The following is a 12,815-nucleotide window of genomic DNA, read 5'->3' on the forward strand; positions in this document are numbered from 1 at the left end:
TATGACATTTTGACTTCTCAAAAATGTTGAGGGGGGAATGGATGGTAAGAATTTGAATAGAAGAGATTACACTTTCATGAAAATCACACAAGAAAGTACTTATCTCCTTGTTAAGACATTGTACGTCTATGCCTAACTGGATCTCCATCCTCGTCACGTCCAGTCTAACACAAAGGAAGAACTTTAGGCCATTTGTTTACTAAGAAATATGTCTAATTAAGGAGATTGCTCCAAAGACTTTCAGGTTGCTCAACCCTGAAAAAAGAACGATCGAAAAATAGCTTCCAGCTTGAGGAAAAAAAAATGTCAATCAAAAAATACATTCTGATAGGTTTATAGCACATCACCCGATAAATCTAGAGGTGTTTGAGCAAAAGTTAGGCACTCACGGGGATTTTATGACTTCTTAGTGTGTGTTTGGTATGGCTTTATTTTTCCAAAACGCCGGTGGAAAATCACGGTACCGCAAAAGCTAGGAAAGCAAGCTTCTGCTTTTTCACGTTTTTTCACATTGGGAAGCGTGAAACCACGTTTTTTCCAATTGCAAACGTGTTCCCAAACACAGGCTTAGTCTACTAATCACACTCCTTATGCTTTCTTTTGCATGTTTAACTTCAAAAGAAAATACTTTGAAAGGCTAAGTCCATATTTTGATATGTATTTGATATCTTCAAAAACTTAAAAGAACAATTATCTGAAGAAGTATGGAATAATCTAAAAAACTTGAAAAAAAAACATGATAAATGATGATGATGATGATAATAATTACAAAAGAAAAGTAAATCATTTTCTTTTAAATCGCTTTTTATTTTTTGCATAGCAACCAAAAACAAAATTCATGCATTTTACATATCCAAAATCTTAAAAAGTATATAACCCTTTATTTTACGCTACAAAGTCATCATGTCTTAAGCCAGGATCCACCCCCGGTTGTGAGGAACCAAAGCTCATGGCTAATTTCAAACACATGCCCCTCATTGACTTCAAATGCAAACAATTCAAGAAAAAAGGTTAATTACCATGATGAATGTTACTGAAAATTGAAATAGACATTCTGATAATAGATCAATTCAAACAACTAAGAATTTAAGAAATAAACATCAAATCCAGTCTCATTTAACTTCAAAATGCCTAGTCATTTCATATCCATACAACACTGAATAGTTATGTTGGAATCCATGTAAAATTCTGTTTCATTTCATTCACAACGAGCAAACTACCATGAACCTTCAGCACCAACTGTTGGATTCTTGAAGGCCGAGAACTCCCGATATGTTTTCAAAGAGAATGGTGGGTAAACAGTAGCACCTTCTTCGGTAATTTTAGATATCTGTAAATTTAACATTATAAATGCAGTAAATATCACAATAAAATAGATAGATAGCTCATTCAGTTTAACTGCATTTTATGATAAGAAGAATTCAACAACCAACGAACGAAACAAATCATCATTAAGTTTAGGGCGCAGTGCAGGCTCATAGTTAACCCGACGCAACATATTCAACAAATAAATAATATAATTCAACACTCGAGCATCAGAATATAAAATTAGCAACAGATTCTCATAATAACCATGAAATTGAAACTTTTACACGGATGCTGAACAAGATGAGGTACCTAACACATATACATGATCAGATGTTAAAGAACTGTCTCGTAATTCACAGGCAAGCAACCATCATCTAGGTGTTATTACCTTCCAGTAACTAGCCACTGACCAGATTTTGCGGCCGCTTAATTGGGTCATAAGCAAATTTTTGTAACATTATTCCAGTGTATTGATGTTACACAGATCTTAGTATTCCAAATCATTCATGGTAGTAAGCTAGTGCAACCACAAACCAATGGCTCTATGATAGGAAAGTTCCTATCTAAAAGGAGATTGTATTACTACTGAGATAATAACAGAAAACATATATAGAATGAAGGTACAAACAAAACTCTCAGCCGAGGAGAAACAGTCTGGCGTGGACGCAAGCGAAGCCAGAAAAATGAAAGCAAATCCAGACTCCCATGCCGACAAATCAACCTATATAAATCCTGAATTTACTATTTTCTCCCTTTCTATCTCAAATAACTTTCCCTCCATGGGTGCAAGCCCACCCCTGTTCAGTTTTTACTTCTTTGGTCTGCGAGAGTAAAGTTGAAGAGCCTTCAAAGCCCCAATTTTGACATTTACTCTCGTGGTTCTGTAACAATATTATTGCTACTTTTTGCATCATCGTCATTAGAAGATCCTTTATTTTCTGCTACTAAGGCACAGCCTTCATTTCTTAGGTGGTCAATATTCTATGCTAAGCTATGTTGATCTGATCCAGCCAAAATTAATTAAATATGGAAGGAAGGTAGGAAACATCCTCATAACTCTGGACTTAAGGGTCATAAGGATGTCGCGTTCAGATCTAGGTAACATGTGATGTGAGTTGGCACATAGCAGCAAAAATGTTATCAATTGAAGTTCCATACAAATGATTTCACTTCAACCACACAATTCTTAATGTATAAAATGTGATTGTTAAAACTTCTAACCAAAAAATTAATGTGGCTTCCTTAACGGTGACGGCATGTACAGAAAATTAAAAGAACTGCAGCAACAATTGCTATTCAATTTCAAACAAGTCTATTACAAGTTCCATTCATAATCCAAAATAATCAAAACTTGAGCATGATCTTGAAAGATAATGTAAAATATGGAAATTTGAGATTTATGAATATTTTTCCTTTGGGCATGCTAGTTGATCAAAGGTGAACCACTATCAGCTATATATAGAACTACGAAGTTTTCACTTTTTCACGTTAATTATATGTTCATGTAGTATTTTGATGTTAAATTATTAAACTTCGATAAGTTGTAAATGGGGAGAGGGAGGTTGAAAGCAGAGTAGAGCAACGCAGCAAGAAAATGAAACGGGACAAACCTGAATCTTGTTCACAGCAGACCTATCACGGTACAAAAGCACTCGCATGCATTTTTCGAGTAACTTGACACCTTCTTCAAATGTCAAGTTTTCATTCCACTCATCGCGGAGAATTGGCCTAGCAAGATGATTTCCAAGCCCAGTTGCCACATGGTTGTCTTCGTAATTAACGCCAATCATGCTAACCTTTGGATAAGATACACAAACACAACAAACAAAAATCAGGTAGGTACCTCAACTGTCGGACTGAATGACAAGACAAAGTAAGGCATACCGTGCCAAGGTACTTCTGCCCCTTTTTAACACCACCAAGAACAAGTGAGTTCCACAATGGATTGAACTTGTTGCGCCTATTATACATCACCCGAGTTAAATAGTTGTGGACCTCCTTAGGTCCCAAAGAGTTCCCATCATCCCACATGTTGTCAATAAGGCTGCGGTAATCAAAAGTCAAAAGTAACAGTTATATGACAATCTTGAAGTTGTAATATTTAAAGTCAAGGGTGAAATGCACAGAAGGTGTCTTTTATAGTGTTTGAAATGTAGATAAATAGGAAAAACAAGTAAAATGAAGCTGATGGAAGACCATTTAATTAATCACACCCATTTTTACTTCACTTATTTGAAGTAATCAGTGCATTTTAATGAAATTAATTATTAATTATAGGGTTAATTATGTTTTTGGTCCCTACAAAATTGCGACCTTGTAAGTTTAGTCCTTACATAATTTTAATAGCATTTTTAATCCCTACAAAAAATCTCTGCACTCAATATTAGTCCTTACTCAATCCAAATTTGTTTAATTTATGCTTAAACTCTTAAGTTTTTCAACAATTTTTTACGGGCGTGTTAAGAACGTTATTAAAAGGTCCTCCGAAAAAAATATCGCAAAAATTTGATTTCTACGTCCATATTTTTGTTACTTATATCTTAAACTTTTGTCGTTTTAAAAAATTCATATTTAATTTATTTCATGTTAAAAAATTATAGATTTTAGTAAATGAACCTGTCATAGTGTTCTAAACTTGTATAAAAAGAATCGTTAAAAAATTTAAGAGTTTAAGGATAATTAAACAAAATTTATTTTAGCAGGGACTAAAATTATAAGTAAATTTTTTTTTGTAGGGATTAAAAAAGCTATTAAAATTAAGTAAGGACTAAACTTAGAAGGTCGCAATTTTATAGGGACCAAAAACATATTTAACCCTTAATTATATTATTTTAAAAAATTACTCACATGAGTTCATCAAGGTAGCGCATAATCTCCCGAAAGTCACTTATTTCCCCACTAGCACCAAGAAGGGAGTGCTTTCCAATAGGCTTCAAACGCTCAACACTCTTGTACCTCAGTGTAGATCCATATGAACCTGTGAATTAGTTCATTCTATCCATCAATTATCATTGGCATTACATGCAGAGTGAGACAAAGACTTGAACACTTCAATGAACTTTGCGGAGATGACACATTTACAAATCAGAAGAAAAGCACTAAAACTGGCCCTTGTAAGGAAACAACATTTATTCATGTACAACTTTTTTCTTAAAAAGTTACAGGAGGACTGGTTTTAAAGCACTTCGACTTGAAGATAAAATCACAATAAAATACATTTGAAATGAAGGCAGCAAAATCTAACCACAATAGAAGGAAAGATAATAAAAAACTAGCACCAACAAAGTAAAAGAGTGAACAAGAAGAAGGTGCAGATAAATTGCAATTGAAAAATGTGAAGTTAACAGAGAGAGAGCTATGGTATTAATATGAATTGATGTGATTTAGCATCAGACCTCCCATATCAGCAGCCATGAGAATGCCATCTTTGTATTTGATAGCAACGACGGAGGATCCAGTTACGTATGGGTACCTAGAGCAAAGAAAATAAGCAACAAGTATACATTTAAGACTAAATTTCAACTACTGCATTAAAACCTTAAACTTGAATCAAAAGAACATTAATAATTGAAGAGGGAGGAAGAGGGAGAATACATACAGAGTTCTCTGGGATTCAGTTACAGTGTCCATCACAACGACGAAGGATTCAACTAATTATGAGTACCTAAGGATGTGAAATAAAAATTCAGGGCACAGAAAATGAGCAATTATATATTTAAGCTATGTTGTCAATCGCTGTGCAAAGCTAAGCTCTGCAACAACGCAATTGTCTTGTGTGTTTCCGTTTGCAAAGGGTATTGCATCCAAGAAAGAAAAAAAGGAAAGGTTGGACGACAGATTTAAACACTTCTGTTTACTGATTCTTAAAATTCAAATATTATTTTGAAAGCTCAACAACACACTAATCTCATCTGTGCGTTACAACATACCATGGGAAAAATGACAATCACTAAGCTATGATTAAACCATGTTTTAACAGAGGAAAAAACAAACAGAATAGCAAAACCTTATAGTTAACACGTAATGTAATATAACAGTTAAATTAAGACTAAGATTTGAGTCATACATGCCGGGTTATATATAAATGAAACAAGTAATTAAGCATAACCATCAAAGCAAACAAATGATAAAAATGCAACAACAAAAACTTTTTTTTCAAAAGCGAGTTCCACTGTAACCCCAACAAAAGTCCAATGAAACAATGAAACAAAACCATTCATCAAACTTAAATAGAATCCCTTGCAAATAAAGGAAAAAAATTAGAAAGAAAACTTCGATTCCGATTAACATTGATTTTGAATGAGAAATTGCATTGTGCATAAAATCCTAGGGGCTGTTCTAGCACAATACAAACAAGAAGGATCCCCAATCATACTTAAAACTACACACACACATGATAATTATGGGCTTTTTTGGATAGACAGCCTACAGCTTATGCATAAGCTTACATAAGTTATTTTTATAGAAAAAGATAAAATGAAGTTAAATTGCTTTTGTGTATGTTATAAGCTGTTTTTATAAGCTATATTGGAGAACTTAAGAAAAAAAGCTTGTGAAAATTGTCATAAGCTGTTTTCAGAAGTTCTGCCTCTAAAAAATTAGGCCAGTAGATAAGTTCAAATAAGTCACTCCAAACAGACACTATATACAATTTATATGTACTCTAAACAAAATCTCTACGAATAAAGCATGCAATATGCATGATTCCAGAATTTTACATCACAAAGGGTTTTGTATATGTTTTTGTATATGCTTAAACTATAAGCTGTTTTCATAGGCTATCTTGGAGAAATTATGAAAATAACTTGAAAACAGCTTATGAACATGTCATAAGCTGTTTATATAAGATCTTCCCAAACAAAGCACTTATGTATAAGCTGTTTCTATAACAAAAGATAAAATAAATTTAGATTGTTTTCGTATAACCTGTTAGCTGTTTTCATAAGCTATCTTGCTGAACTTACGAAAATAAAATAACTTATGGACATATCATGAGCTGTTTTCATAAATTCTCCCAAACAGCTTATGTCATTATATAAACTCAAATAAGCCAATCCAAACAGACCCTAAATTTCTATCAGCTTTAATAATTCCTATCAGTGATTTAGAATGGAACCATACCCAAAACATTCTTTTGATCACAAAATAACTAATGCCATTAGATAAGCTCAAATAGGGTCTCAAATACATCAATTTCTATCAGCTTTAATAATTTCCGATCAGTAGTTTAGAATGAAACCCTAGACATAAATTTCAAACTTGCTTCATTAAGAATATCAATTCCGGGCCTATTTGAGTTTATCTACTGCGGCCATAAGCATTTCTTAAGACTGTTTGGAAGAACCTATGAATACAGAATGTTCATAAAGCTGTTTTCAGTTTATTTTCATAAGTTCTCCAATGTAGATTATGAAAATGGCTTATACAAAACTTGTTTCATTAACGATATCAGCTGTTTTCAAAAGTAGATTATACAAAAATAGCTTATACAAAAGTGATTATCATGATAAGTGATAACCACGTTTGTGAAATAAGCTGCAAATTAAGCTCTTTCTCCAAACAGAACCTTCATATGAAAAATCGATAACAGTGATAATCAAAACATTTGCAATTGGAAAACAAATAAATAAAACCCTAACATGAGAAAACACAAAAAACCTAACCCTGGGTAAATTGAAAAACGATTAATCAATTATCGCATTACTCAAATTAATACAAAAAATTAGAACAATCACAAATTAACAGTGTGAATCGAAGAGATAGAATTGGATGTTATACTAAGAATGAGGGTTTATCAGGAATTACGAAAAGGAAGGGTGAATTTAGAGAGAGAGAGAGAGAGAGAGAAGAGAGAGAGAGGAAGAAGAAGAATACCTTGAATCGGAGAGTTCGTGATTGAATCGCAGTGCTGAAAGTGTTTATGATTTTGTTAGGTTAAGAAAGAAGAAAAGGAATAAAGATGACAAAGGACTTTTTTTTATTAACGAGGATTCAAATGCAAACCGATCTAAAATAAAACCATAAATAAACCTATATGAAAAAATCGAAAACCTCAAATATCTAAATACTTATTTTTTGGTGTGTTTGGATGTTGTTATAAAAATTGTTCAGATGAGATAGGATTTTGGATCTCATTTTAAAAATTTAACTAATCGTAAAATGTTTTATAAATATGGTTTAGATCGGATCAGATCAAATTGTGGATCTCATTTTTAAAATCGAACTAAATCGTAAAAAAATATATTCAAATTAAATCGTATACCTAAGGGAACTTTCGGTGTGTTTAGGAACTCTAATTTAAGTCTATGCTTTAATTACCTCTCGAAAGAGTATAACCTCACACCGAAAACTAGGAGTGTGTACGAAACCACCTTAAGATTGACAACGCTATAACCGTATAGCGCCTTAATCCACGTGTGAATCCGGGTACAAGTCAATAGCCGGAGGGGATAAAACCCCACAAACTTATCACTTAAATGTGTATCATTTAACCAATCTATGAATAGTCCTACTGCTATGGACCTACTACTATTTAATTCAAACAAATAAATAGAGGGGATTCAAAAAATTAACCACCACTAACATTCTACAATCGAGAACGGGTTACTTCTAAACTCTCGCTCCGAACAAACAAATCAAATTGCACAAACTCCCCCTTATCTTTTATTTTCCGTATTAAAATAAGTAACGTGAATTGCTTAATTGCAACAACAATCCATGTGGATACATTATTCTACCTATCACTTTATTATTTGGTAAACGATTTCATACAATTGCCTAAATCCGACCATCGATTAGACACACCACCTTACATTTATTTGAAAACACTACAGCAACTTAATTGTTAATCTCGGCATATTACATAAACTAAACACATAACTTCAACTCAAAAGTAGTAACTTTTACATTGAAAATTGTGTAATTATGAATTTATGTATGTTTGACTTGTATTTTCAAGACAAAATTTCTTTTTGTAGGTTCCTTAAACGAGTATCATTAAAACACTCGTTAGCAAGACTCTTATTTTAATATCCTTCTTGATGCATTGAATACATTATGCCCCATCATTATGTGTTTGAGCTTGCGATAAGTTTGTCTAAAAGGCACTTGAAGTAGTCACACCTAGCAACATCATCATTAGGCTAAGAAAGTGGTAATAAACACATTATTAGTAACTAACATAACTATTTATCATTCACAACATCAAAATATGATCAATTATCATCTAGTCTGGACATCCCCAAAACTAATGTTCCTTATTTGGCCCCATTTTTATATGGGTAGTGCTAACTTGTGCCCTTAGGGCACATGTTAAGAAACCTAAAAGAAGAAACTTTCTCTAAAATTTTGTGCATTTAAATGATTAAAAATTTAAATATTAAATGTAATACACACATTCCAATAAAAAATTTCTATATTTGAATCATTAACTTGTGCCTTCAAGGCACAAGTTAACCTTTCCCTTTTTATATTGTGTGAATATCAACATGCTCTTTACACCAACCGTTAAATTAGCAACATTCGTTATATGAAAATGTTCCTCGTCAATTTAACATGTCCCCACATTAGCAGAAATTAGCAGAAAATATAGTTTTTCAATTAAAAGTTCATTAGCAATGAAACCTTCAACCCCTTCCAAAAACTAATCTAATTATAATTTCTTAAAATTCTAAATTGCTGAAAAATAAAAGGCAAAAAATTAAAGATTGGGTTGCCTCTCAATAAACGTTTCTTTTACGTTATTAGTTTGACGTTTGCTTTGCTAGGGTGATCAAAATGAGACAGACAACACATCATTCTTCGTCTTCTGTTTGGTTTGGATGAATTTCATGAACTTAAGGTACATATAATGTAGAGTCCATATCCTCCCTAATTGTTTATTGTTGAACAAGACACAAATTTTGTTTATTACTCAATCAACCTTCGCCTTGTTCTCCCTCACCTTCATTTCTTCAAATAAATCTTCTATGTCAATTCGTCCTTCATCTTCTTCTTTGTCAATGATTCTTCTTTATCAACAATTTTGGTCTTCCAAGGTAATTTCAATTCTTCTTTATTTTTCTCTTCCTCAACATCCTCTTCAATTCTTCTTTATTTTTCTCTTTATTTTGACCTTCGCCTTTTATTTATGATTTAATCCTTTTTCATTTAATTAAATAACTTACATATCATGTAAAATATAGTTAGTTTTGGTGTATCACTTTTTTTCAATTTTATCCTTTACTTAATATATATTTTTTCAATTTGATCTTTTCGTATCAATTAAGACACTTAATTTTTCAAATACATATGATAAATCTTACAACTATTTATTTATTTTATGATAAAAGCATAAAGACATGCACAATAATAAATTCAAATCAACAAACCATATTTGCAAAAGATTTAATAATTTTTAAAAACAGAGATACATTTCCAAATCTATTTAAAAAAGGTATAATTTTTCAAAAAGAGATGAAAAAAAGTCAATATTCAAAAAGAAAACTTTTATAATATCTGTTTTGCATTAATAATTCAAATAAAAAATCAAGAAAAGTATAAAAAAAGTAAAACATCCCTTAAATATCGGTTACTACCTTTTCGAAATATCCTTTTTTTCACATTAATAAATTCAAGTCATCATTCATTCAAATAATAGAAGATAAACTTTCAAAATTAAATTAATAAATAATTTTTTTATTTCCAAAAGATAAATTTGAAAAAAACCACTTTTTAAAAATCAATAATTCAAATAAAAAATTAAAGAAATCACATAAATAAATTGATCATATTCCTTAAATAATTTTTTCCTGGTTTTAATTTTTTTCTTCTTCAAATTTTCAAAAAAAGAAATCTCTTGAAGATAAATTGTTTATTTCAATTGAGGAAGGAGGACTTATTATATTAATGACTTATTATATTAATCAAGGTAGCACTAATGAACATTTTACAACTTATATCTAATTTAAATTGTGTCCCCGGAGTGGAGGTTATAAAACCAAGCTTGCCTTGAAGTATATAGCAACAATTCATTTCAAAATGAATTAAAAATGATAATTATATCAGTAAAATATAAATTAAATTTTATTACTATTTTAAAATGATAAATTTTCAAATTACATTTTTTTTTAAATAATATGCATATATAAGATGGTATTTAAATAAAATCTTAAGAGGAATATGTATAATTAATTTAGATAATATTTAAAATTTAGAATGTATTTGAATAAAACATTAAAAAACTATATGCATAGTTTTACTTCTAAACTAAGTATCCCAACTCAATGACCGACTAATCCGAGTGGTGCAATCCCACCATCACTTGCAAGGGCTCATTTAAATCCAAAACAAAGTTTTGTACGGTTTACCCCCACCAAAATTGGTATAGAAGGAAATGATCATGAGACCTTGTAAAAACACACTCAAGTGTCTAAAGCCAACAATACCGATCCAACCCAAGTGACCCCATTTATATGTTATGTCACTAGAAATTATATTTACACTAATGGTCAATCACACCATAAGATCATTGAAATAATATGACTTTGATTATAACTAATTTAAAGTGACTCAAATTAGTGGTTATGATTTGTTTAAAAGATAAAAAAATTACACCAACTTAGTATGAAAATCAATTATAATCGTTAAATCATAAGAATGATTTGATTTGGAACATATTTACATTAAAATTCACATATACATTGACTTAAAATAGTGTTGAATTATCATATTAACGATACGAAAGTTTTCATCGTTGTTTAGCCATGACTAATCTCTTTTAAAAGATTTTGTATGTCAAATATGATGGATTTCCCCATCAATAAATTTTTCTTCATACATGTCTATATTTTTTAGCACTTAAACCAATTCACCATTGGTTTAAATTTTATACATGAAAATTAATCTAAAGAAAGTATAAGAAAGAACACATGTTTATTATTTTAGAGGTGCATGTTATGAACCGTACAACTAGAGGACAATACAGAGAGGCATGAATTGAAGGGAGGGGCCAAAAAGAGAAAACACAACCAAACATGTCTCAATCCATGTGGATTACTAGATTAGATCAAATCAATATCAGATCTCATTTATCTCTTTGTCGGTTTCTTTCAACTAAATCAGCCCCACAACCACCATTCTTCATTTCACAGAATCCAATGTCTTATTCATCAATCTAATGGTCCATAACTGCGGCCATACGTTATCATCTATGTACCTTACTGTACAATAAAATATTCCCAATTTATTAACTCGAGTTTGTTTTAATTTTGATGAAAATGGTAACAAATATTTTAAAAAGTATTACGAATAAAAAAAAGGGCAATTTTTATACAATAATTGATATAATTCTGACTTTATCAAGTGTTTAACTTATATTTTTGAGATAAAATTTTCTTACGAGTATTCCTTAAACAATGCATTTGGTCCACTCATTAAGTGACTCGTTTTAATGATAAAAGACATAGATCCAAAAGTGAATTGCTAATTTCGGAAGTTTAAATTGAGTAATATCGATTGTTAAGAAGTATAATCATCTCTGTATATTATCGATAAGTTTGAATTAAGAGTTAAAGAGTTTGAGGTTTAAAGTTTATATTTTGACAAGAAGAAAAAACTAACATAACAATTAATATATTTGTCATTAAAAAAAACTTCGTTGTTATTATTATTATTATTATGCTTAAATGCGATTTCGGTCAAACCACAATTTCGATCTCGTCTTTTTTAATGTGTAATTTTCAGCTATCATTTACTAAATTTGACTAATCCATAATTTTGAACTTCCAATTTCATGACATGACAATGCATTAGACAATTTGATATGAAAACGCATGATCTAATTGTTGAAATTCTTCAAGAATATAGTGTTAAATTGAGTCATAACCAATTGTACAGAGACATAATAATATCAATTGAAATAATACAATGAAATGAGAGTGAACAATTTATTATCACATAATCAAATTAGATTGTCTAAGTGGGGCGTTTGTTTCACGGATACAAATATTATTCCCTGGAATAACTTTCCCAGAATATATTCCTTGGAATTATATTCCTTGGAATATTTTAAAAAAGTGTTTGGTTACCAATTTGAATTCTGGGAACTTTCCTTCTAAATTCTGGGAATATTAAAAATATGTTTGGTTTAAAATGTATAATCCCAGAATAAATGTCAAAATTATTAAAATACCCTTTTACATTCAAGAGACGAAAAATAATATTTGTCATGTTTTTTAATCAAGCGAAGTAAATTCCGTGAGTTATTCAAGGTATTTGTCGGGGTATATACTTGTTTTTTAATACATAACAAGAGTGCCACGTTTCAAGTTGTTGCACGCCATTTAATTGAAGGATGGCAGTCGCCATGCTTCCCAACACCTTTGACATGCAACGGCAACGGAATGGTGGATGCGCGCTCGAATATCGATCACCGAAACTCGCATTTGCACGGCCCGGCTCATTGTCGGCACACTGTGCAGGGCGAGAATCTGTCCAACGGTTCGGCCTTGCAGCAAATGATCGCAGCG

General features: G+C 31.2%; 1 protein-coding gene across 1 annotated transcript; it reads right to left on the minus strand.

Annotated features, from left to right (window-relative positions):
* Positions 1 to 997: 997 nt before the first annotated feature.
* On the minus strand, positions 998 to 7,263 carry LOC146918272 (proteasome subunit beta type-4-like). Its single transcript, XM_085719893.1, has 7 exons — positions 7,183 to 7,263; positions 4,907 to 4,972; positions 4,704 to 4,780; positions 4,156 to 4,285; positions 3,193 to 3,352; positions 2,919 to 3,104; positions 998 to 1,330 (listed from the first exon to the last, which is right to left on the minus strand). Exons 2-7 carry the CDS (start codon positions 4,936 to 4,938, stop codon positions 1,217 to 1,219), a joined length of 699 nt encoding a protein of 232 aa, XP_085576019.1. The 5' UTR covers positions 4,939 to 4,972; positions 7,183 to 7,263; the 3' UTR covers positions 998 to 1,216.
* Between the last annotated feature and the right edge of the window lie 5,552 nt (positions 7,264 to 12,815).

The sequence above is a fragment of the Medicago sativa genome, chromosome 6 (genome assembly GCF_051527215.1).
Source record: "Medicago sativa cultivar Bolivia chromosome 6, Bolivia_mono, whole genome shotgun sequence".
NCBI classification, from domain to species: Eukaryota; Viridiplantae; Streptophyta; class Magnoliopsida; order Fabales; family Fabaceae; genus Medicago; species Medicago sativa.